General features: G+C 39.2%; 1 protein-coding gene across 1 annotated transcript in view; it reads right to left on the bottom strand.

Annotated features, from left to right (window-relative positions):
• Positions 1-20,742, bottom strand: part of GlyP (glycogen phosphorylase) — a 30,866-nt gene extending 10,124 nt beyond the window's left edge. Inside the window, exon 1 of the mRNA XM_067103650.1 lies at positions 20,076-20,742. Within this exon, the coding sequence (XP_066959751.1) occupies positions 20,076-20,318 (243 nt within the window). The 5' untranslated portion in view covers positions 20,319-20,742. The remainder of the gene's footprint in view (positions 1-20,075) is intronic.
• Between the last annotated feature and the right edge of the window lie 6,336 nt (positions 20,743-27,078).

Here is a 27,078-nt window from a genome sequence, read left to right on the forward strand (position 1 = left end):
ACCCAGATTGACAGAGCCTGACAATCATTGATGAGCCAGGCTGTAAAACATTCAAAAGCAGTCGTTATCGGGCATAACTAACTAACAAACATTTACTGTCTACGAAAGAACGAGAAAGTTAGTTGCTTTTCAGAGAGCTTAAGACTTTACTTATCTTCCCACTTAGCCAATTTGTCTCCATCTACAGAGACAGGCTTTCCCTCCAACAGTTACCGAATTCTCTCTAACGGTATCGACGTACACAGACTAACGGAATAATCAAAAGTAAATCGAGCATGCTCGACATTAAAATGGGCATTTTTTTTTTGCATTCCGAGGAAGGCCATACAACTGCTTTTCAGGACGAGTTCAGTAACCTGCTAAAGGGGCACGTCCATTCACAGGTTGCCCGATACCACTGTAAGAGAAACCCTACAAAACCGCAGCTATCTTTTGCCTTATTTGCAACTCTGAGATAAAAATAACAAGAGGCTTTTATAGCCTACTTGGGAAGAGAGAGTAACAAACTGATTACATGCAGCACACTGTCCGGCAACTAATCCCGTTATGGACGTCGGTACGAGAGAAAGAGAGATTGTAATTTCATGCCATTAATTGAACTAATTTAATCACGTGGTGAATGTGTTCAAGTTCTTATTTTCACTGGTCATCGAGCTAAAACAGGTAGGTAGGATGATAGCAAATGTTTGGAGGATAATCTTGTAGGTAGTTCTAATTCTAATTCAAAGCCTGAGATTCATAACTTTCAGCCATACGGAAACCTGTTATGAAACATTTGCGATTGTAACAAACTGTAAGGTAACTAAATCAAAACGGCACACCGTATGTGAGGACTCATACCGAAAAGTAGACGAGATTAACTTTCAAATCTACATGCTCGCCAGTCACGTAACTTTTTTGCCTGACGGCAGTAATACCTTTACTTACAGTTTACTTCCTGTATCTAAATTACTGACAATCTCACTTCTGGTGAAATTTCGTTACCTAAGAGCACCCTTAACAGTTAATCAAATGCCGAGACACCAAGAATTGGGTCTGGGAGAAAGCCTGACCAGACCGCAATTCTTGTATCCATTATTCAAGCGGTGTTCTCCAACTAGTTTTATTAATGAAGGTGAAAAAATCAAGTACAAAAAATTATACACCATCTTGAAACTAATCAATTCTGAAATGACAACAAACAAAACTCGGGTAAAGCGATACAATACGAATTTCGGCTCATAACCAGCTAACTCACTTCATAGTACAACATAAACGCAACTTTTTGCCTACAATACCATCAGTTGTTTCGTTATTGAAGAATTTAAAATGACTTACAAAACTGCCGACATAACTCCACGGATATATGATTATCAAGCCACCAAACAACTGTGAGCAGCTTAGAAAGTACATGGGGGAAAGTTTGCATAGACACGTAAACCGAAGAAATAGCTCATGAGATTCCATACTGAGGCAATGTGGAACGTTTGTTAAGAGACGGAAGGGTAACTAACTGGTCTGGAGTAACTGTGGTTCTGAGACGGGTGTCTCATGGGGCCCTACAAATAGGTAAGATGTAGGTACAAAGTTGTCGGATAAAGAACGAATCGTGAACTTGGTGTGCAATGGCCGATAGGCGGTACGTAACAGGTTTGATTGCAGTTCGTTAACTGCAGACACTGATGAAGTTTGGGTGCACAAGGTTATGAGGGTACTTGGAAACCAGAGAAACAAAGTAATTATGTTAATGTGGCTGGTCAAACTATAGGTGCAGATATAAAGGAATGTGTTTTAGGATGCGGGGAAAAATAGAGATACCTAGAGCATACGTGCAGCAAAGCCAGTACAAAATATCCAGGACGAACCAGTGTGGGAAAGTATGAAGGATTAAACATACTCTCATTGGTGGAAAGAAAAAATTTAGCAATTATGAATTGCAAAGTACTGGGTGTAGTAAAAAGATTAGTGTAGGTGAATGGATGGATCGGTGTCTCTTGAGATGTGGAAAGAATAAACGATGATAGGCTTGTGAAAATTGTAAGGGAGGATGAGAAAACCTAGAAAATGTTGGTACCCTGAGGTATTGGAAAGGAAGAGCCTTAATATTCAGGAAGAATAAAATTACAAGCTAGATATATGTGAAAAGTGGTGTGTGTGTGTGTAGAGTTCTAAGAGTTCTAGAAAACTCAAGTGATAGGAAGATACTCTCTCACTGTCTTTATCTGGAGCGTGAGACAACGATTACGGCACAACCAGTGAGGGACACACTGTCTCTCGGTCACGATGAGGAATCCTTGGTTGGGAAAGGTTAAGGTGTTTCCCTCAGTACAGTTAGGACGCAGCACCCTAGGTCATGAAGGAAGGCTAGGTTTAAGATTTGGTCCTATAATTTACCATTACTTATTTTTCTGAATTTTCGGTTATGTAATTATTTGTGATTACATACAAGAAACACTAACACATTTGGACAGGTGTTACATTATTCACGGATACACAAACGTATGAAAAGCTCAGGCCTTTGCACATGTGTTACAATATACATTAACCCTACAAAATATTTTCTGTAATTATATACAGTTACATAAATACACACAATTATATATATATATATATATATATATATATATATATATATATATATATATATATATATATATATATATATATATATATATATATGTGTGTGTAGTGTGTGTGTGTGTGTGTGTGTGTGTGTGTGTGTGTGTGTGTGTGTGTGTGTGTGTGTGTGTGTGTGTGTGTGTGTTTCGCCAAGAGCGAAACAGCAAAAGGTGTTTACTGGCGATCGCTCCAAGTAAGATTATCAGCTTTAAGGAAGGAGCCAGTAGAGGCCAACAGAAGGCGACCAATGGAAGGAAGTCTGATGAACAAATATATAAATTTAAAACCTCACAAACGTACGGTTTCACTAATTAATATGAATTTTCTGTTGCATTTCAACCTTGCACAGAGTAGCATTTTCATGTCTATTTTGCCTTACCAACAATATATTGGCATAACTTTGTTGTCTAGTAACACATTTGGCCATAAATTATGAGAGAGAGAGAGAGAGAGAGAGAGAGAGAGAGAGAGAGAGAGAGAGAGAGAGAGAGAGAGAGAGAGAGAGGGGGGGAGTTCTCTTTCTGACATCAAGTTCCAAAAAACCCCAATCGCATCTCGACTTCATTAATTCGACAGGTAATTGAAGCACAACTGCTTTATGTTGGGGAAATGGAAGTTAAAGTTGAACGCTGAACCCGACACCTTACTTCTAGCTTGCCCCTGCATCATGCACCGTACAAGAAAGATCAACAATACCTTCGGTTCTTTTAAGGTGGTCTTTTGAGTTACCCTCAAAAAGTGGCTGCTGTCAGGCAACCTAGAACCATTTCCTCTATTTTAATTACTTTTCTGTTTCCCATTTTATTTTAATGACACCGTATGTGACGAGAATGACATTTCAATATTCCTTAACACGGCCATGTCGATGACAGATAGCTGCTATTAGAATATCTAAATTCTGGTAACTCTCATCCTAAGGAAGTGAAAGTTATCGGAAGAAATAAGGTAATGGTTCAGAGCAAAGGGAAAAAACGCTTTTTCAATCATGTCATATCATTACGTCATACATAAGCGGATTTTGGCTTGTCATATGTAGCACTTGACTGAATACATGTAGAAAGTGGAGTGAGTTTTGTTAAAACAGTGTGCACTGATCACTTAGGCAGTAATTAATCTAAATAGTATTACGTAATCTATCGTAGGTCGCCACAAGGGTATGGAAGGGCAGAGGGGGAAAGGCATCACTGAAGAGTTTAGTGTCATTCCTAATTCCGTTTGGGCTGAGAGAAAGTAAAGTAGATAGAACAATCCCTTACTAAAGGAATCATCCTCCCACTATGGAGTACAGAAGGCATAAATACCACTTGTTTGCCTTCTGCCAAAAGATAGGAGTTCCAAGAGGGCGTGGCTAAAGGGACGAAGGGTCACCCTTGAATCGACCTTGGCAGTCGTGATCGACCGGGTACCAGAGGGTGCCAACTACCCTGAGGGGAGCGGACCTCCTTCCCAGCGCACACATTTGGTGGCCCTCTCTCTCCCACTCCGCCCACCAACATGCAGTGCCACAGGCACCCAAATACATGAATTAAAGGCCAGAAGTTCCGTATGTGACTGATGTATTCCATTATGCAGCATGAAGTCAGCTAATCAAAATTTCCCACAGGAAACTGCACAGACGATACTTCCTATACAGAGCACACCTTGGCAGGTGCAAGTGCAACTGCCACAAATAGATCACAAGGCAGTGGATAAACATTTAACCCTTGCCTTAGTATTCAGTAACCGTTTGCTTCTGGCCATAACTCCCCAACGTTGTCCGGTCAAGTAAGGTCAAATAAAAATTTAAAAATGGAATGACGTACGACATTCCCCATAACCGTAGATATTTTCACAAATAAAAACGTCGATAATCAAGACAATTTAAATCCTTCAACAGACAAAGGTTAAGCGGAAAGGCCTTCATTCAAAAGGCATACAAAGGTGTATTTTATGAATGGTTTCACCCCGGTGGGGTACGGATTACCTCGGCGAGGCTCTCAGTTCGGATGGTACGTATACATTTTGACGCGCCTGCTCTCTCTCTCTCTCTCTCTCTCTCTCTCTCTCTCTCTCTCTCTCTCTCTCTCTCTCTCAACTATAGCTTAAGTCAACTGGCATTCCTCTCTCAGACCGTTCCTCTTCGGCTTGGATTTGTGAGCCGGGGGATAAATTATGCTTCAGTGAAGCAGCTCTCTTGCAAGTATCGTCACACATGCATGTCCAGTATGGGTGGAGATAATACTACTGAAGTAGAAAAATATGACGATCATTTAAAATTTTTGGGGACAGTTCCAACTATTGAAAACTAACACCGCGCAAGTATCGACACCGGAAGGGCACAAAGATTGCTTACTTATTTAAGTATATATCAAAGTGTGCCAACTAAGGGGAGAGGAGCTAAATCGGAGAGAGAGAGAGAGAGAGAGAGAGAGAGAGAGAGAGAGAGAGAGAGAGAGAGAGAGAGAGAGAGAGAGAGAGAGAGAGAGAACGTTTTAATGAAGGAAACAAGGCAATTATTCGACTTTTCAGTTGCTTTACAGAAAAGATCATACGTAGGTAAACAAAAGGATGGACAAATTGTTCAATAAGACTGAAATTGGTGACTAGTATTAAAAAGAAAAAAAAATGGGTGTGGGTGCGCAAGAATTTTAGGACCAACAAGATGTTTTACAGGGAAGTGAATGAAGTATGACTGAAATGAATGCAGTTCTGGTTGACGGATTTTTATTTATTTATTTTTTTTTTAAAGATTTGCTGAAAATGTGAGGTAGAAGAAAGTAGAATGACAACAGTTTGGAAGGGGTTATTTTAATTTCAAGATTGCTGGTGGATGTTACTGCCAAGGAGGGAAGGAAAAGGCTGAGGAAGGAATAAACCTCGGGAATCGAAGGGATTAGTATATGCGAGATTCCGCAGTCTAATAGTGACTTGTGATGAAGCGTTCAAAAAATGTCTGGATGAGGGAAAGATTAAGGAATGACGAGAGGAATATTTGTTCCATAGTATAAAGAATGTCTGCATGAGGGAAAGATTAAGGAATGATGAGAGGAATATTTGTTCCATAGTATAAAGATAAATGTGATGAAGGCGATTAAGAATATGGGCATTAACATGAACTTTACAAGCACCTACACAAAACTTAAGATAGAGAATCGGTTGAGCCAACCGGCTGTTGAAAATGTATGGAATAGAATTTAATCTAAGTGACATTTAAAAGCATGTGAAACCTTTAAATAAGAGAGGGGCTGGTTTAGCGTAAGTGAATGTGTGACAAGGTGTTTTATTATGTGTATGGATGTGGTGATGAAAGGGCAACACACAAACTACTCATGGGATAAACTTTCCCTGTTCATATCCAAGCTATTCTTCCCTTATCTCCCATCTGCCCTATATTTCTAACATTCTTCTTTATCACTTTTACCCTTAAAGCAATAATCAGTCCTCTCAACCATTCCTTTGGAATCCAGACAAAACCTTGCACATCCTGGTCAGCCGCTGAAACACTCTCCCCACCCTACTGTTGCATCTTTCTTGTATTCCCACTAACCCCTGTAGTCTTACCACTTTCAACTAATTAACTGTCCCCTTTATGTCCTCAACAGCAACTTCCACAAGCAATGTCTAAATTACTAAGATCTGCCTCTTATACAAGTCAACAAATCGCCGAAATACTCATTAAGTCGACTTAAGACTGCATTCTTTACGGACAGCAATTCTCCACTTGCATCTGTTATTCATATGTTCCACGTTTTTCCTGCACCTGTTTCCTCGCAGAACAAAATTTTCTCCTAAAGTCCTTGCTCACCATCTCTTTTATCACTTCCTTGACCAACCTGTAAATCCACTTGCATTCTTGTACACTATCTTGCCTTGTCTCTATCAATTACACCTTAAATCTCTCGCAAAATGTTATCTCTTCATCCCACCATTTTTAACACGTTTTCCCCAAACAAGGGGGTGCTTCACAGAATAAAAACAATGGTCGCCGCCACAATTAATCTGCCAAATCGAGGATGAACTCCGTGCAGAAAATTTCCTCTCAATTAGCTGCCTCATATTAACACACACACACACACACAAAAAGGTTCATTAACAGAAGTCGAATTCCACTTGCTTATACGAATTGCATCATCCTCCTCTGTCTTTCACATTCACAATCAAAGTTTTCTTCCGAATTTGAATTCAGAAATACAATCCTCAAACCTTCACAAGCTCTACATCTTCCAGCCATCCCACACACGATCACTTGAGCCTTCCCGAGGTCAAGCATACCCAACCCTTTCACCATTTTCTTTTTAAGTGATACAACAAAAGCTTTCTCTCCTTGGACAAATCAGGAGCAAGGGATCACATTAGAGCAGTTCTTCCCATCATGGGGTACAACCACCCTTAAACTCGCTCATTTGCCTTAAGACAAATGAGTATGTTTCTGTCCCAAGCATTTGACATTCCCTAGCCTGCTACGTAAATGTTGTACCGCCAACGCCCAACTAATTAATCCATGACACTTCAGTGGATGGGTGAAAGCAAAAACCTAACTGCTCCGCTTGACTGGGTGTTACCAAATTCCGCCAAAACTCCATTATAATATCCGATTAATGTCAACAGCTGCACGAAAAAAAAGGCCCCTCTATGACAGAAGAATTTATTAGCATCGTATTTAATTACTGTCATTTTTGGGACCCGTTACAATGTTTCAAACTGTATTAAATGAAGTCACACCTAAGACTTATTAAAAGTGACAGATAATCATTATATCCCATTACGATTCCAAGTCACAAACAGACTGAACTCACATCTCGTTAATTTGGGGAGAGAGAAACTTGAATCAGATACTAATATAGGACATCAGCATCCAAGTCACAAACGGACTGAACCCACATCTCGTTAATTTGGAGAGAGAGAGAGAGAGAGAAACTTGAATCAGATACTAATATAGGACATCAGCACTATCCCAAGGTTTCCCATGCGATTGTAATACATTTTAACGAATGCTTTAAAAAAAAAAGTTTGTCTTTACGGTCTGCTCTATGAGCAAGAACCCGTGTTGGCATACAGCCAGCTCAATCAATCAACAAGAAAGGTCCCAAGTTTATTTAATTTTATGTTTTTGTTGATAACACTCACGTCTTCCCGAAAAGTATAATAATAGTCCTTTTATACATTATCTGCTATATTAATTTCCTTGGCTGCCTTTCTGCCTCTGTTTGCGAGCCTTCAGAATTCCCAGAAGCCTTCAAAATTCCAGAGCCTGCAGGTTGTCTTAAAGCCTTCAGAATTCCCAGAAGCCTTCAGAATTCCCAGAAGCCTTCAGAATTCCCAGAAGCCTTCAGAACTCCCAGAAGCCTTCAGAATCCCAGAAGCCTCCGAACAACACGCAAACAGAGGCAGAAAGGCAGCCAAGGAAATTAAATATAATAAATGATATATATATAGGACGATTATTATACCTTCCGGTAAGACGTAAAAGTGTTAATTAAAAACAAAATTAAATAAACTTGAAAGCTGTCGTTAAAATGTATCACAATTGTATGAGAATCCTTGGTATAGTGCTGATGTCCTATATTAGCATCTGATTAAAGTTTCTCTCTCTCTCTCTCTCTCTCTCTCTCTCTCTCTCTCTCTCTCTCTCTCTCTCTCTCTCTCTCTCTCTCTCTCTCTCTCCAGCTCTTCGAAGCCTTTCGTCTCCGATTTATTCTCCATAAAACTCTGTTCTTTACGATTGTGCAAGAACAGCGGAAGCCAACGCTCTTGGAGATGAATTCAAAAGGCTTCTGGTCCTTCCTGGAGAAGGCAGGCTTCGAACATTTCTTCGGGGGAAGCCCACGTTCTTGATGGGAAGTGAATCCGACAGGAATCCGTTCAGATGCTGAAGGCGGCTTCACAGGATCCTGGAGTCTTTAAGAATTTAAGACGACGTTATAATCCAATGGGCGTTTCCTTGGAATAGCGCAAGAGAATTTTTCACAAGATCATTATAACTAGCAGATGCTCGCTATCGCTCGCATTTGTTAGCATAATACTAAAATTGAAACGTTTGTTTATTTGAATATACAGTTCGAGTTTCGCAAGGTTGCAGCAGGAGCAGCCGAATACGGCTGGATTCTTGAAGACTTCAGGAAACCGTGATAATCCAAGGGGTGTTTAGCCAGGAGTTCTGGAGCTGAAGACGTCTTCACAGGATCCTGCAGAAATGCCCATTGGATTAAAACGTATTCTTGAAGAGGTCTTCACGACTCCAGTCTTCAGTTCCAGGAATGCCGCAGGAGCTGAAGACTGGAGCTTGTGAAGACGTCTTCAAGAATGTTTTAATCCAATGGGCATTTCTGTAGGATCCTGTGAAGCCGTCTTCAGCTCCAGAACTCCTGGCTAAACACCCCTTTGATTATCCCGGTTTCCTGAAGTCTTCAAGAATCCAACCGTATTCGGCTGCTCCTGCAACAGCCTTGCGAATCTCGAAGTGTGCATTCAAACAAAACAAATCAACAACCGTTTAAATTTTAGTATTATACTAGCAAATGCGAGCGACAGCGAGCATCTGCTAGTTATAATGAACTTGTGAAAATTTGTCTTGTGCTGTTCCAAGGAAATTTATGGTAGTTATAATTACCCTCAGAGCATTTGATTTAATCATTCAAAAATTTTCAAGGCAACTTGGAAATCAGACAAGACAAAGACCTTCCAGACGATGTGAAATTAACGATTATGCTACATTGCATAATCGTTACATTTCAGCTGCCAGACATCGCGGTTGTTGATATTAGGTTATTTGTTTTCCTGGAGGTCAATGTCACGACTTAAGGAGAGACTGGTACACCTGAATCCAGAGGATTGCTAGCCGATGCTTTCCTGCTAGCTAGCTCAGGCAACTAGCTACCAGGTACATTAATTTACTTCTTGGGTTAACGATGGTCAACAGTTTTGTTTATATCACTTATACCCACTCCCAATACTAGATATAATGTAGAGGCCAAAGGACAAGCGCTGGGACCTATGAGGTCATTCGGCGCTGAAACGGAAACTGACAGTAAAAAAGGTCTGAAAGGTGAAACAGGAGAAAAGCCTCGTAGTTGCACTACGAGTCATTTGTAAGAAGAGGTTGCAAACTAAGATGGAATAAAGAACATGAACAGAGGTACAGTAAAAGGAATGAAAGCGGTTGCAGCTAGGGGCCAAAAGGATGCTGCAAAGGTCTTTAAGTAAGCCTGCAGTGCACTGCATGAGGTGCAATAACGGCACTAACCCCCCTACGGGAACTACCAATACTGAATCTGGTTTCTCACAGGCGAGGTGTGGACAGGAGAGGACCAATCACCGAACTGGATTGTATATACACAATTTTTTTATCCAGTGGTCACGATAAGCATATCCCCAACACGAGGAAGAGTTCGAAAGGTCAGAGGTCCAGTAACCCTATCCCAATATACAGGCTGAAAACCGGAATGTTAATACCTAGGACCCAACACCACCCCTCCCCCCAACACACACAAACAAAAAATCACAACAGAGCATTACAGGTTATTTAAAATTTGCGTGCTTAAATAGCAGCTCTAAAGCACACCGATTCTGCATATATGCAGAAAGTGATCCCTCTAAGTCAAGCTATATTGGTATATGGGGCCCATTAGGTAGCAGTTAAAATATGTTCCTTTGAATGTCCAAACCTTAAATAATCTGATAGCCTTGGAGCTTTTATATTCTTAGATAACAGGTGAACCGAACGTTTTTGGACAGCTAAATGCAAACAGGCTGTCTCTCCCCTTAATATTTCGCTAACCTTTTTAAATACCACCCAAGAATGGTTTATTTCTCTCAAGTCAAACGTCTACTTTTTGCGGAAATACAATTAGTTTTATAAATAGGTTTTTCTACCACGTGACCGGGGATATTTACGGTATACAAGATGGTGGATAAGGTGATTAAAATTTGTATATGTTGAACATGATCTGTAGAAAACTGGGACAGTTCTTAACAGTAAAACACCAACTCTCCAGAGTAAAAATCAAAACTAAACAAAATTCACAAACTTTCAGGGCATTTAATTCAAGATTACACACAAAAGGTGCCAAGCTTGTACTTTTCACTGATACTTTCTCAAGAAAAACTCAAGCATTGGGTAGTGTGGTAAGACAGAATCTTCCTATCGGCCTCAGCTTCGTCTCAAAAGGGTCACTTGGCAACATTATCATGATTAAAGCCTACAGGACTATCGCCAGCAGAAGCTTGGCCAAGCTTTCAAGGAAGCGATAAGCCTGACTGATATGGAAAGCATTTCGAGACTGGGGTCACCCTGGCCGACATATAATTCTATTAAATATCTGGATTCTTTACAGCTTTTACGGCGGCAGAATGTCCCGACGACAAGAAGGTTCCTTCAGCAGTCACGTAATCGAAAGAAGACTTAGCCCCTTCATAAGCTGCCAAGACATATTCGGTAAAATGATGGGATTTTTCATGTGTAGGCTACAACTAACGTAACTGCTTCAAACAACAATCTCCCAAAAAAAGTACATTTCACTTTGATGGAGGGTATCCTTTCTGAAAAGTAACCTTCAAAGATTCATTAATTAACCCCCAAACAAAGGCATCAAGAAGTGAAGTTATCGACGTCAAAGAAGCGTCCTCTGGGTGTAGCATAGCTTACGTAACACAAGCTGGCAGGCAACTTCCCTCCACGATACGCCAAGTAATCGTACAAACGCAATAGCCCAGCAACTCCCTAGCACGATCAACTCAAAATATCCCCGAGCTGCATACAGTAGCCTACTCACTGGCTTTAAAATAAAATCATTATACCATAATTGGCAAGGAGCAACTTCCAGCGGAATTCTTGGACGACGAGTTTCTTAACAAATGTACTCGTAGCCCATATCACCCAATTCATTTCAAGATGATATTCACAGGCTGGACGACACGAGTCTACAGGACTTTATCTGGGAAGCATTTTCCCGAGATGTAACCCCATATCTTAAAAACTAACCATAGAATTTTTTTTTAAATAATCGCAATATGCTTCCCACACCCAAACTACTCTAGATATACTGATCTGATCTAATCTAACCTAACCTAACCTAACCCAACCTAACCTAGGGGAATGACAAAAAGAGAAAAAAAAAAACAGGGCTGGTGCAATATTAGCATACATCTCAGGAATTTGCATCCAGGAAGCCTTGCAATTCCTTTCGGACGTGTATGAAAGTTGCTCCTTTTACCTGCCCTACAGGCCGTATGTGCCGACAGGTGGATAACAACGTTGGACCGCTGTTGAGAATGCAATCTACTGCAGGTATATCATCGACTTTGTGAGACTGACAGGCGTCAAATGAACTCTGATTGACGACTACTTGAGGTCTAAAGAATTAAACGGAGCTCAATGAATGTCACCGACTATAAGAAACTTGGTTAGGACTTATTTAAGTTTATACAAAGCCTATCTATCCAGTTCAAAAACATTTTTACCCAAACCGAAATAAACTTATCCATATCATGGTAACGTATTGTTAAATGCTTTTGCTTTACAAGTTACAACAACAATTACTAGTAACATTTACCAGTATGACATTTATTGTAACTATCACAAGGATGAGATTCTTTGGGAACCAGCTAAAATATATTACAGTAACAACCAGGGCAAAGGTTACCACAGCGACAAGGGTTACATCTTAAAGTCAATAAACTAGGTACAGTCAGTCCATCGGGGACACAGTGGTAAAAACAAACCAGTGTTGTACAAAGTCTCCTTTAGATTATGATAAACTGAAACGTGAATGCGTATGTACCCTTACTACTTTCTACGCAGCACTTCAAGACAATTTCAGGTATCTCAGTTTTACAGCAGACAACCGGAGTCTAACAAAAGCAGTGTGCTTGCTTTGATAACTCCAAAATGCAATCCATAAAAATCCGCTGTAATCCATCTTTCATAAAAAATCTCGCTTTCCTGTCTATAACCTATTCAGAACTATAACCATTTTCATTTAGTAAAGAAATACAACTATAGCTCTATATATTTGTATATCTGGCATAAATAATTCTCATGAGATGAACCAGTTCTCGACTACGGAGGAACCACTGCAACACTAAACCAAAGGTGGAAAAACTGGTATGGAGGAGGCCACTACACAACACCCTACCCCTACCTACCTATCAACACTTACGATAAGAATAGTCTAATCATAAGAATTCTGACTTAACAGAACAGAAAAAGGCGCCAGTAATATCAAGAACTGGATAATAAGAGTGGGCTGATGAAATGCTGGTCTGAAAGGCAAAATGATGAAATATGTGTGCAAGACTTTGTGGAGCGCACAGTCAACCTCAAGCTGAGGAGTAAGTGGTCCAAGTTACGCAACAAGTTCAACTGGGGAGACCTACAACTTGTTCTATCGCTATTTGCCTTATCTCGCTCATTCATGGTCACCTACTGGGGGACAAATACAAACAACTCAACACACCATGATTAAGTAAAGATAAAGCTCTAAACATTAGTATGACCGAATAGACATCTCATGTTTTTCCAAGTAGTCGCAACGCAAGCATAAGGCAATGAGCTACTATCCAGCCTGAATTCCCACCTTTCTTCAAATGTTTCTGAAATACTTCTCTATTCTCTGATGACTCGGCAAATCATTTGCCAAACTTTCAATGCAGCCTTAAAGCTCGTTCCTTTTGTTTTTCAAAATCTAAAACCACAGTTACCAAAGGATCACAGAAGAACGCTCAAAATCTGGGTAACTCATACTTCAGTTTTCATGCTTATTGGCAACACTGTATAAGACTCCTTGGAAACGGGCCACGAATTGCTGGCAAGTGTTTCTTCCTTTCTCTTTCTGTCTGCTCTTACCAGACAACTACATTACGCCATAACATCCCGCGATGTTATGAAATAGCTATTCGATTCATTCGAAATCAATACTGCACAAGGGAATAACCACCTGTTATGGGTATTGTTTACTGAAACTAAACAAAAATCTTCCCTCTTAAAAAAAGCTATATAACAATAAGAAAATAGACTCCTTATCCTAAAGTAATTTACCGTGGTCACTGCTAAATATTACATGGGCAAAGTAAGTGCGGTAAACATGCGGACGTTTGAGCTTGTAACCTTAATATTGAGAATTCAGGTCTCCATAAACTATAAATGGATATAGCTGGCTTGGTGCCTGAACGGGCTCCTGCTTCTTTGAGCAGCCATGATGTATGTTTTCCAAATTAACTAGAAACAGATTAATATAAAGAACCTGAAGACCGTAACAAGGGTTAAAATCTCACGAGATGCATCCAACTTGCCGAGACCATCAACGACACCCGATCGATAAGCTTTGTCCTTGGCAAAACTAAAACGACTTGAGAGAGAGAGAGAGAGAGAGAGAGAGAGAGAGAGAGAGAGAGAGAGAGAGAGAGAGAGAGAGAGAGAGAGAGGGGGGGCTCGGATGAACGCAATGAAAATCTGTGTGCGTGTTTGCAAAATTTCTATCGAAAAATATACCAATTGCGACCATTTGCAGTGAACTCCAGGGACAAAGATGCCAATTTGAACTTCAGAATAAGAACTGAAATGATTAATGCGACCAGAGGAACAAGATTTTGAAGCTCCCTGTTTTCAATAAAACGTGAGAGATGGTCCAACTGGTTATCTCTTGGCAATGGTCCAAATCATTAGTGAAAAAAAAAGGAAATGATCACTCCAAACAACTTCGTCTAAATATATAGACCTAGAAAAGTTGCTGACATCCACACAGGAATACACTTGATATGACAGATCTGGGGAGCCCTACAAGAGATAAATTGTCCTAGAAAATAAAAAAAACTAGCTCTGAATCCAAGGTGGTAACATACAAATTCCGCCAGCTACCCAGAATCACGTGCACGGGTACCTATGCTTAGCAAATAAGAGATGGATGACAATGCAAGATCCGCTAATCAATAAAAGCTTTCTAAGTTTTGCAGTACCTGATCCATACAAGATCCATTAGGGCTAACAGCATCTTCACGTTCATTCTGAGGTTTCCAAGCTGCTTAAAGGGGGAATCCCAAAGATGGGAGTCTTTCCAAACGAAAGCAAAGTTCTAGTTGACTTGTGGTTAGAGATTTGATTTACATACGAACCCAGTCTCTGTCCAATCTAGAATTCATTACGCCAATCGTTAATCTCATTAGAAGTGAGAAAAAGAGTGAAATGTGTAATGTAACTACCTTTCACATGAAATGAAAACCAACAGGACCTTTCATTACTCAGTTTCAAGGTGATGATCTTATAAGCACGGGATGCTTATTTACCCGTGATTGGAATTAAATAAAGAACGAGACTATTTACTGGAATCCTAAATTTGAGCATTAGTACTAAAACAGCACATCGATTACAGTTGGCATACCATACAACCCATTTTTTCCAATCCAAGAACTCCCATTTTCAATCATCCTGAGATCTCACACCTAATGCGCATCTGACACTACAATTTACTTTTAATCCACTGAATTCAACAGACATACATTAATCTGCCGCTCTCCCCCCAGCAACCCCGGCATCCTGTGAAAAGCAATAGCAAGAGATAACAGAACCACATCTCCCACCGTTCCCAACCCCCTCCTCCTGAGGCGACAGCTTGGACGTCCACGTCTCGATAAACAAAGTTGCCCATTTGTTACGGGAGCTCTTTTCACAGATAAACTGAACGCATATAAGTGCAACTTAAAATATCTCGGCAACCCTCCTCAACGCACACGTTCCCGACCATGTTCCCATCATCTAAGATCGCTCACTGTATCGTTGCAGGCCATAGCAACGACGTCGAGGTCAAAGCCAAGCCAGAAGCATTGGGACAAGTTATTTCTTAATGAATGCACAACTACCCTGTTTGCTGGCGCCCCCATGGAGACAAGATCCATATCTTTGAGGTGGATGTTATGAACTTCGATTTTTTTCTTTTGACCTTACCAAAAATTAAAAAACTGGGATACTCAGAATGACATCACTGGAAAAGTCATTAAAATTTAAAACCTTTCTGGCGTAAAACCAATATTTTAGAATTATAACTCCTACTTTGTCCTAAGGTAGTTTAGGAGACGAACTGAAAATATATCTAGTGTTAAGTAGTCATCAGTTCCTTTATGACTTGCAGATACTGCAGTAAAATTTCCACCCACACTCTCAGATGAACCTCAGCATTGCCAATGGCTTCTGGAAAGTCTAATTTCCACTGAACCACCACGAAACAGCAGTGACCCTCTCAGTAAACGTATAGGGAACATCAGTAGAGACTGATTTTGCAAAGGTTTAAAAATCTCAGTTAAATGTAGTATCTTTTATTTTGTAAATTACCACAAGTATTTTGTATTGCAAGCACATGTTACATTTCAGCGTTTGATCTTGAGCCTTGCAATTTGGAAACTGCAAATGTGCATAAAAAATGGCAGTGTTCTAGGACCTACATTATCTAGTATATACTCGATAGAAATGTTATGAATCAACGTCCTGCACGCCATGGGAATTTCTACCTGGTAACATAAAACACTTTTAAATGACATGCCCGTAGAGAATAGAATGGTCATGAAGAACTGGATTGGGCAATTAATTGAACAATGCTTTACTAAAGTACGCAAAATATATGGTGACAAAAGAGCAAATGCCATCTACGGAATTTAGCTTTCATAAATATTTAAATATTTTAAGTTACAAATGATACAGGAAGTTCCCTCAGATACCGAATCAATGGGAAATTTCAAGAAATACTGTTAAAAAAAGATATGATCTCGTTAAAATACGCGGACAGCATAATTGACCAAATACAGGCAGACGAGATAGCTTTCAGAAGAGTGAATGATGAAGATATTAAGATACTCCTCCTAAAAATGTACAGTTATTGTATATGTCATACATTATTTATTAAAAATCAAAGCTTGCAACCAAAATCAAAGCTTGCAACCAAAACCCCACAAACAATGTTTCTATCGCTTATATTTTCTCTTCTGCTTCCACTAACTTTTGAAAACAATTTACAGATTACACTGGAGAAGCCTCTCCTGTCAAAATACTAAATAAATAGTTACTGATTGCTCCCGTCATTCAGAGAGAGAGAGAGAGAGAGAGAGAGAGAGAGAGAGAGAGAGAGAGAGAGAGAGAGAGAGAGATGACCGTGTACTGGAGTAGCTGAAATGACCGGTGGCATCGCATGTTAGTTCGTCCAACAAGATACCCAAGAACTTGATAACTTATCTAGGTATGCAACTTGGGGACAATTCCACCAGTTACAGACGTGAGCGCGAATGATAAAGCACAAGCAATCTTGACAAGATTATGCCATAATATAAACTGGAGTAGATTTAATCATGAAACACCAGTTCCAGAATCGAGGTCAAACTGAAAAGTCAATTTTTCTGGTTACAATGGCTGTGCTAGTGAATTTGGGATTAAGCCATCACTGATTTTATGGATGTATAGTAAAGTATTTTACAGAATTCATGCAAGGATACTGCTATTTGGTGTCAATAGCTTTTTAAGTAAAAGGAAGGTCATCCATGATTTTCTTTGCTAAATTATTTGACATTTCACGTTATTCTATTATTAGAGTATTTATTAGAGTATAATCAATACGGTGGGAAAACCACACTAGTGATCAGTTATCTTGTCAGTGTCACCCATAGCTGAAAATGTAGCCAGCATCCATGCCAAATGTTTATACCAAGGTCTTTTACTTGCGGGTAAGTGGTCGGGGTATGCTGAAGATTACCTTTCCGATCGTTGGGAGATCGTTGCCTCTTAGGTCTCAGATATGCAAGTGGATTGTTCAACTTTTAACTCAAATTTGGGGCTGTATATAAGGACGAGTATTGCAGTCATAGCCTATTCGTGCATTTCTTCAGATCTTTGCGTGCGAGAAGAAAATGTTGGATTACTTTATTCTCTACTGCCTTGACCTCCTTGGATTGGTTTTCAAGAATAACGACATACGTAAGTCCCTGTTCAACCTTTCAGCATTTCACTGATTACTCTGGGGGCTAGACCTGAGTCTTGGAGGAGCCAACCTTAAAACAAGTAACACTTACACAAGGTGGTGTCTGAAGCTGCCCCATATTGTATTTTGGAAAAAAAAATCGATTCACCATCTTGTGACCTCACCAAACAGTTTTTTCCAGTAAAGTGAAATTCCTTCGAAGACATCAGTTAACTCAAAACCGGGCAGCACATAACCGGCTTTTATTTGAAGGAATATTAGGAAGCACCCCAACGATTTCTTTTAGTACTAAGGCTTAAAAGGCAAGAATAGGTAGAGGGGTAGACTTAAAAAGTGTGACACTCAAGTTAACATTACCAACGCTCAAAATAGACTATCTGTATGAGGTTCGTTATGTTGAATTATCAAGGAGAAAATCTTCGTATTTCATAAGTTTAACTGTTATAATTTTAAGATCATGCTACTGTAAAGCCATCAGTAAAGGCTGCTTGTCGATGAACTGGTTCATGTTATATTAATTCTATTCATGAAATATAGGCTCTCAAGCCAAGCATGACCCACAAATTTATCAATTCATACAAATGTTCAAGTCAGGCAGTAAAAATACTCTTAGTATTTTAGATCAGGGATTGACGTAGCCAATCCTAGGATGAAATCGTAGGCAGCTGTCGGACTTTGTCTCTGGTAAATGTTTGTCAGGAATTACCTATTTTAACTATGCAAATTATTGTGGGGCGTAGAGATATTTTTTTTGTTTTATATTCTATACATTTGAGAAAGTAATCAACACTTTGCTTGATCGTGATATTAGTGTAATAATTCATTTTCATAATATGTAACTTGCATGACTCTAATAATTTTGGCTTATGATTACTGCTGTAATCTAAGGTGGGGTTATATGGCATGGCATGTCAGTCCTAGGAGAGCTGTTAATCAGCTCAGTGGTCTGGTTAAACTAAGGTATACTTTGAGCATACATTACGACACTCGAAATGGATAAAGGTACTCCTTTACTCTAAAGCAGAGCTTCTTACATGTTCTTGCAACAATGTACACTTCTGCAATTCGATTCACCACAAGCAAACAAGCAAAGTAACATGGTTCATTGAGAAATCTTATACATGCAACCTGCTAAACTTGTTGTTCTCTAGATCTTGTACCTTTGCTTTCAGTCCTCGTCCTTTTTATTAAATTTTATTTCCTTTCATATTTAAGTCTGCAAATACAGAATTTCGCGTATACAGAAGCTCGATGAATCTAGAATAAATGTAGCCTACGCTGCGGTGAAAAAAATGGATAAAGGGTCCAATGACTACTTCAAAGAAAGCATTTAATAGTAATCATACTCCATGAAAATAGTACATTTGCCTATTACTAACCATCTTTACAACTACGATAGTGTGGCTAAATCATTACTAGGATAAACAATTTATAATTTGGGTTAGTTGGGGGTGAATCTTTGAGGAATCGCCTTGAAAAAAACGGTAAAAGAGAGCTCAACTTAGTACCAAAAAGTCCTAGAGAAACTGCTTTAAGGACCCAGCATCCAGGGTTCGACCTTCTGGTGTATAGCTGACCTTGAACAATGCATGTGGATACAACTGTCTGCTACGCCACAAATTTTATAGTAGCATATTTGTTTGCTTGTGTACATTTTCTGTTTGTCATCCTCTAAAAGATATTTGCTAGGTAGCTACTGTGGCGCCTCACTGAACTAACTGCTTTTGCATTTTGTCATTAACTGATGAATTATACATGCAGAATCATAAGATTCACTGCCTAACTTCTATACAACATGCATACATATTTATCTGGTGGTCGAGATCTACAATGACTGGGTTACTGACGACATATCAAAAAATAGACCAATGACCCTGCTAGTCTTATGTATAGAGTGTTCAAAATTGGTGCGATAAAGCATCTAATACCGGCGATTACCCAGACTGTCATCCAATAAAAAGTCGCAGATTCTAAACAATATCGAGTAAACATCAACAACAAACAGTTCGAGCAGTGCACGTGTCACTTGCGTGGTAAGCAACAGTACAGAATGAGATCCCATGTACACCCAAACTTCTGATTGTATTCCACCACTTTTGGCAACGGTAACTCTCAACCCTTTTACAAGAAACATTCGTATTTACAAGGGCAAGTTTCAACATAACAGTACTAACCCTTAGTATTAAACACTGACAGTTATTATGTCACGACGTCTTTTATTCAGTATCTAACTGGGAGCCAGCGGCTTTCTACAATCGGGGCTGGTATACCAGAGACGGCCAAGATGCCAGGCACTTCCATATGAGGGCAGAAACAACTGGTACCAAAAATAACAACGTTTCCAATGAATAACCCCTAATGTAGAATAAAATTGTCGAATATAAATTATGGAATAAAATAACGTCATCTAGTTTATAACTGTAAGCTTAACATCACTCCTAACTTCAGTCTTTTTACTGCACTTATGCCGGCGCCCTAATTCAACAGTGTTCCTTCTCCACAGACTGACATCGAGTAACAAATCAAAATGCCATCTACACTTACTTTTGGATCCTTTTCGTAATAATGCTGCTGGGTTCTGATCCATCTTGACGTGAGATGATCTCGGACAGTGTGAGCCAAGGCGAAATAGTAATCTCTTGGTGTTGATACATTTCTGTCTTTCACCAAAGTGTAATGAAGATGGCGATTGAAAGTTTTCTTTACGTTGGCGACATTTTCAACTTGAGCAATGCCCCTGACAGATATCTGCTTTCTTTTCTCCAGGTCGGTCTTGGGAGTCGCCATGGCTGCCGTATGAAACGTCCGGCGTACACACACACCAACGGTGTACTAGCGCCGTCGACAACCACAATGAGCCACTGCAGACGACACCGACACCTCCCCTCATTCCCCGGCCCGCCCGAGCGGCCACCTTGTCAGGACACAGTCAAGGTCGCGCAGGCGCACACTTCTACACACAGGCAAACATACGCACACACATGGTTCTACAGAGCTAGGTTTAAAAGCGGAAAACTAAATTCAGTGGGTGACCTTAAGACAACCTTCCTGGGTCATAATGACTTGTGGGAGGATTGTTATAATATCATTTCTATAGCGATGATGTCAGACCGAACTCAAAAGCGAACAAGCAAACGATGCGACATATAAGTTCATACTCAGCAGTATCTCGTTATTGACCAACGCACCTTAGTTTGTCTTCTTGAGTTGTATAGTAGTGCCATAGCTAGCCTACGTTTTTGGAATGTAATTTCTGAACAACTGCAAATTCGAAAAAAAGTCTTCGAGAGCTAATAAATGACAGTTATAATGAAAAACATTTTCAAACACGCTTTCCCAAACAGTAAGAAGTATGCATCGTTTTAAACAAAATATTCCTCTCGATACAGAGAACTGAGGACTTAACTTGTAAAATATTGAGAATGGGTGAAATTTAGCATATTTTACTGAGCAATCTTCTTGACAAAAATAAGGGCTTCTAGCTTTAATTAGCCGCTAAATGTTCAAATAATGTAACTGCTGAAGGCTTGACACCACTGATGTGTGGAAGAATTTTGTTACAATGTTTGCACATTACTCTGTTATGTTAGTCAAGTACTTAGGTAAATAAGGGTAAAAATTTACGAGACTGGCTGCAACTGAAGACAATTCATTTCGCTAAGAAAAAGGTTACATAACCAGGGCTTTGTTTTTTTTCTATAACACGGTACATATGGATACAGACATTTTGTACTGTGCAAAGAATAAATAAAAGGTTTTTCTTTGGTGATAGGGAGGTTACCTACCTAACTTTAAAAAAAAATAGAATATGCAATATGAAAAATTGTGTAAAAAAAAATGGCACAGCTAAAAGGAAATCAAAAGCGTGTAATCTCAAAATAAAGTCAACAATGTCATCAGTGTTCTGCAGCACTAAAAATGCTCTAATTACCCAGGTTATAATCAACTTTCTTTGCATTGGTGCCATAGCGTCAGTCTCCTTGAACTGACCTTCAGATCGATGTCTCTTCTTCCTTTGCCCTTCGAAAAAGCTGTGGGGTCTCTGCGTCATTTCGAGCTTACGAATCGAATTCATGCATAATACCCTACCATTAAAGATGCAAAGGACAACAATACTTGAAATTTTTATAGCAGGGAACCTTAGTGGGCCTAACGAACTCATATGTGGCTCTAGAACGTTTACGAAACGGAGATGTGAAACGAAACTTGGCTAAGCTGATCAACACAGGACTAAGGTAGTGACTAAATTACCATGATTTTGAATTGGGTGTAATTTATACTAATGTATCTTCTCAAAGTTTGGAAAAAACGAAACGTAGCAGCACTCTGGCGATTGGCCAAATAGCCATGATTCAATCCCACAAAAAAAACTAGCAAGCTTGATTAAGTTAAGAATGTAAATAAAACACAAAAACTAACAGATGCCAAGAACATCGTAGGATACAATAGAGTTGGTACACAAAGTCTGGAAGTTAAGTGGACTCGTGTCCATTTTTGTAATGTTAAGGTGCTTTGTAAGTAAGGAAACATAGACGTTACAAGGTATTAAGAGTGCAATTTTTTAGTAGTGACAAGCCGAAGATCAAATATGTCATTTCTCAACTTGTGGCAGAAAATGGATTCTAGTCACAGGGCTCGACAAAAATGTCGAACAGTAGTTCATGAATATGAAGCTTGACGTCAGTAATATCAGAAAGGGATGCCTCTCTTCCTCACATAGAAAATGGCATCCACAGAAGAAATGACAGTCAAGAAAACTGAGGAAATTAAATGTTTTTTTTTTTTGCATGAAAATGTTCCAGTTTTGTAACGTAACATTTATATTTCTGGTTACACGAGTTTTAAATTTAACGTTAGCTTACTCAACCGATTGCACATAAAGATTGCAGACACTTCTTACTGGAAGCGTGTTTATGAATCTAAAACACGTTAGTTGATGATTATGAAAAAATAGCTTGAAAATAGTGTTTAGAAGGTGTTACTGATCTCAAAACGAAAATAAGGAATTCTATCGAGCAGAAATTTGGGAAGCAAAAAAATATCTTTGAGAAATCGCTGGAGAAATGCACAATTAAGAGATTGAATTGAATATAAAATTCAAGGCATAGGCCAAGCGCGGGGAAATATGAGGTCATTCAGCGCTGAAAGGGAAATTGAGAGTAAAAAGATTGTAAAGGTGTAACAGGAGGAAAACCTCGCAGTTGCACTATGAAACAATAATTGTCAGGAGAGGGTGGAAAGTAAGATGGAAGAAAGATAATATGAACGGTAAAAGGAATGAAGGGGTTGCAGCTGGGGGCCGATAGAACGCTGCAATGAACCTAAAGTAATACCTGCAGTGAACCACGTGAGGTGCACTGAAGACACTACCCCCTATGTATGATAATTAAGAGATGAGGCAGATACTGAGACGCAAACAAATTTATCCGACCATGGAAAAACAAAAGCAGAATATAATCATAAAAAGCACTGAGTTATGAGCTAAGTAAAAAGGGCTTAATAAGAATGTAAATCGGATGCTATGATTTTAGACAGGTTTCTATTTATTTGTCTAATTTCGTGTAAAAGATGGATTAAATAATAAGCATACATTTAGATTGTGTTAATCACGACTAGAGCTTTCGGCGTGGGATTTACAAGGGTTTACCTCTAGACAATGAAAAGAAATAACTGGAGAGCTTGACATCAAATCGGACGGTTAACTGTAAGGTTATACCATCATTCCAAAGTAAAACTATTCCTGAATACACGAGGAATGACGTTAGCAATAATTGTTACGTAATACAGTACTCGACTTAAAAGACAAGAGACGCTCCCTAATGGATTAGCGTGGCTGGCTGCCATTCTTTGGATGCACGGAACATGTTAAACTTTCGAGACATTAAATGCTTCTTAAGGTTGATTATTTCAGAGGTGTGTAATTTTCCACATTAATTACGAAAATTTAAATCCTGTTAAAAGCATAGCAATGGAAAAATAAGTAAATATCTCTACTGACGTAAAGTAGTTCGTATAAATATCATTGGAATGATGTCAGCGTTCCTTCATCGAGTGTGATTTGCCGCGAAATTCACTTTCGCCCGACTGCTTTCTTCTGCTTGAATTCATATTCATCATTCTTACCCTCCGTCCGACTAATGAAGAATTAGAGGAATTTATTTCTGGTGACAGAAATAATTTCTCGCTATAATGTGGTTCGGATTCCACAATAGGCTGTAGGTCCCGTTGCTAGGTAACCAGCTAGTTCTTAGCCACGTAAAATAAGTCTAATCCTTCGGGCCAGCCCTAGGAGAGCTGTTAATCAGCTCAGTGGTCTGGTAAAACTAAGGTATACTTAACTTAACTCTGATAAGTAGCCCATCATCTCCATAGAACAAGCAAGGATTTCCTTAATAGCAACGAATACACCTGATTTAAATAAACTTACCCTACCATGTTATGAAGGTCATGTCCTAGTTGGCTAACTGTAATGGTAGACGCTCTTTCGTCAATGGAAATGGGCAGACTGTTGGCCCGTTTGTTTACACTTGTGGCCATTAGTTGTACGGCCTGGCTAAAAGTTCCTGATGGAAACATTCCAACTATCCCTGTTGCTAAGTCCTGAGCGCCTTGATTACCGATGGAATATCTACTGTGTTGTTAGAATACCGAAGGCTACAAAATCTTACCCAGCAGTATGACGTCAAACGACCTCATTCCCACAGTTGCCTTCATCTCCCCTGCCTGAGACTGCTAAGAGGTGCTGTGACGTTGCACTCGGAATGGATAATTTCAGTAAAAATTAGCTCGGTTAGCTTCGCTATCTAAACATGTTGTTTACAGACTTGACTCACAACATCGAACTGTTCCTGCAAGCTTGATGGTAATGATTCATTTGTTTAATCTGTCAGGTAAACATAGATGTCATCAGGACAAGCTTTACTATTTTGTAAAACTAGTCGACGGGTATTGCGTGCTGCGTTTTATCAAAACATGTTAATTTTCTGTCCATTCGTATAACTTATCGCTGACTAATACCTGTTTTTCTGTGATCGGAAAACTCCAACTCCTCTCTCGTAACCTGATGAAATTTCTACTCATGACGGATCTTGATCGTTGTCAGATTCTGTCTGTTGAGAAAAAGCATACATTTCCCTTTGAGATACCGCGAGAATGATGTTTCTTCTTGTAAGCATATACTTCGTACCCGTGTATGTTTGCTTGCTATATATGTATCAACAAACTTATCTAGTTCTCCGCCATAAATCGATCATTCATTTTTAACCCTAAGGTGTAAGTGCTGAACTTGCATTAACTGCCGTCATCACCTGTTAAGTTGTATTTGTGGGGCTGCACCAGCTGAAGTATTCAGTTTCTTTAGGGTGGGGCTGCACCAGCTGAAGTATTCAGTTTCTTTAGGGTCTGATATCTCGTCATTTCCATTTTCATCGGCCATTACCGACATCGCCCCATTTCGACATTTCCTGCAGCGTGGTGTTTACTTCTGGTGTTAGTTTTGACTGCACTAAACCAGCTCGTCAATCCACTTTCAAGAATATGATCATTTATATTATGAACGTTTATTTTTATATCAAGATCGTACCACATAGCACATACCGATAAACTATTACCTTTATTAAAAGAAAACCAAAGCACACGGTATCTAGCTGACTATCATAATACATTTACGTATAAGTGCGCTTCATTGTCACCCGTTTAGAATAGTTATAACATGGTAATAAGAATATGTAAGTCGGGTTTATAAAGGAAAAACAAGATGCCAAATGTTAAATTCCTACTTCTATTTACTCCTATGTCCCATTCATGAAATTCACTTAATATATTATGTCATTGGATACATGGTTAAGTTTCCATCAAAATAAGTGATCATGTGGTTTTTATCATCAAAATAAGTGATCATGTGGTTTTTAAAACTAGGCACACACAAGTATATGTTAAACTTTCATTCAATCCAGCATCCACACATCACTTCCATGAAGGAGAGTTGGCTTAAAAATCTCTCTGTACATTCCAAACTTAGGCATCCTGGGGCACTCCAGTATTCTTCGTTAATGGGATTTTCACAGGTTTGGGGGCTCTTGCTTCTCTCGCCATTACAGTGATTCCAAAATGAATTAGCTATAGTATTCAAAGGCTACAAAAATAATTGTAAGTTCAGTATATACCACTACAGAACAATTGAAAAAAAGTCATTATTTGACTTGGCACTTTTCCATAGAAGAGAATGGTCATACAGTACTGTATATGAAAGATGAGAAAGAAGCCAAGAGGATGTAAAGATAATAACAGAAGAAAGGAATAACGATAAAGGTAATACAGTATATATATATATATATATATATATATAATATATATATACGAAGATAAAGCTACAAATGACTAATTCATATCGAATTCACTTTACCTTGAAAATAACACCAAAATTGAATTTATATACCGATATGCAAAGTCCCCCAGGCCTGGCCAAGATGACCAGCATTCAAACCTACCCCCTTCGAGGTTTGTTGCCGAGTGGCAGTGAGCACCAAGCCGTAAGAAGAGAAATGGTATACAAATGTCAAGGGTAAAACTGACTTACTCTCATTTTATATACATATGAATTCTTGCCATTTGGAATTAGAATATAGAATTCAGGCAAAAGGCCCAGGCGCCGCTGGGTCCTATGAGGTCATTCAACACTGAAAAGGAAATTGACAGAAGATTTGAAAAATGCAACAGGAGGAAAACCTCGCCGTTCCACTATGAAACATTTGTTAGAGAGGGTGGAGAGTCAGATGGAAGAAAGAGAATATGAACGGAGGCACAGTAAAAGGAATGAAATTGGTTGCAGCTAGGGACCAAAGGGACGTTGCAAAGAACCTTAAGTAATAACTGCAGTGCACCATGTGAGGTTCATTGGCGGCACTACCACCCTGCGGAGAATTCTTGCTATCTAAATATTGCATGCAGTACAGGCGTGATTCAAGCGTCAAGCCTCTGATAGTGAAGGCTCCGAAATAACTAGACTCACAAAAACAAAGGGTTAAGCATCATAAAAAAAATCAACTGAGAGAGAGAGAGAGAGAGAGAGAGAGAGAGAGAGAGAGAGAGAGAGAGAGAGAGAGAGAGAGAGAGATTTACGTTAGACCTAAATCTTGTTTTTCGCAAACCGCAAAATGTTCATGGTCATGATTTGGTTCTACCATTTATTAATGTCATCTGTGAGATAAGTTCATAGCGCTGCAAAGATGAATGACATCCATAAAGTTTAACATATCCAGATCGCATTGAGATTTAAACAGCCTGTAATTTATGAACGACGTCAAACTACATTTTTCGTAAAAGTGGTAAATGAGGGCATCTCCGAAGAATAATAGTAAAATTATTACTGTCCACAATATAGATTCATTCTCGTGGACCAAACAAAAATCCCATACACCTCAGGAGCAATTTTCCACGATAACGTATCCAGCAATAATTAGCAATTTAAGTACTCAAATAGGAAAAATAGCAGAAAAATATTCAACAAGAAACACAAAATTATGTTTTTTTACCCCAGGCAAATGAG

The sequence above is a fragment of the Macrobrachium rosenbergii genome, chromosome 5, assembly GCF_040412425.1.
Source record: "Macrobrachium rosenbergii isolate ZJJX-2024 chromosome 5, ASM4041242v1, whole genome shotgun sequence".
Taxonomy (NCBI): domain Eukaryota; kingdom Metazoa; phylum Arthropoda; class Malacostraca; order Decapoda; family Palaemonidae; genus Macrobrachium; species Macrobrachium rosenbergii.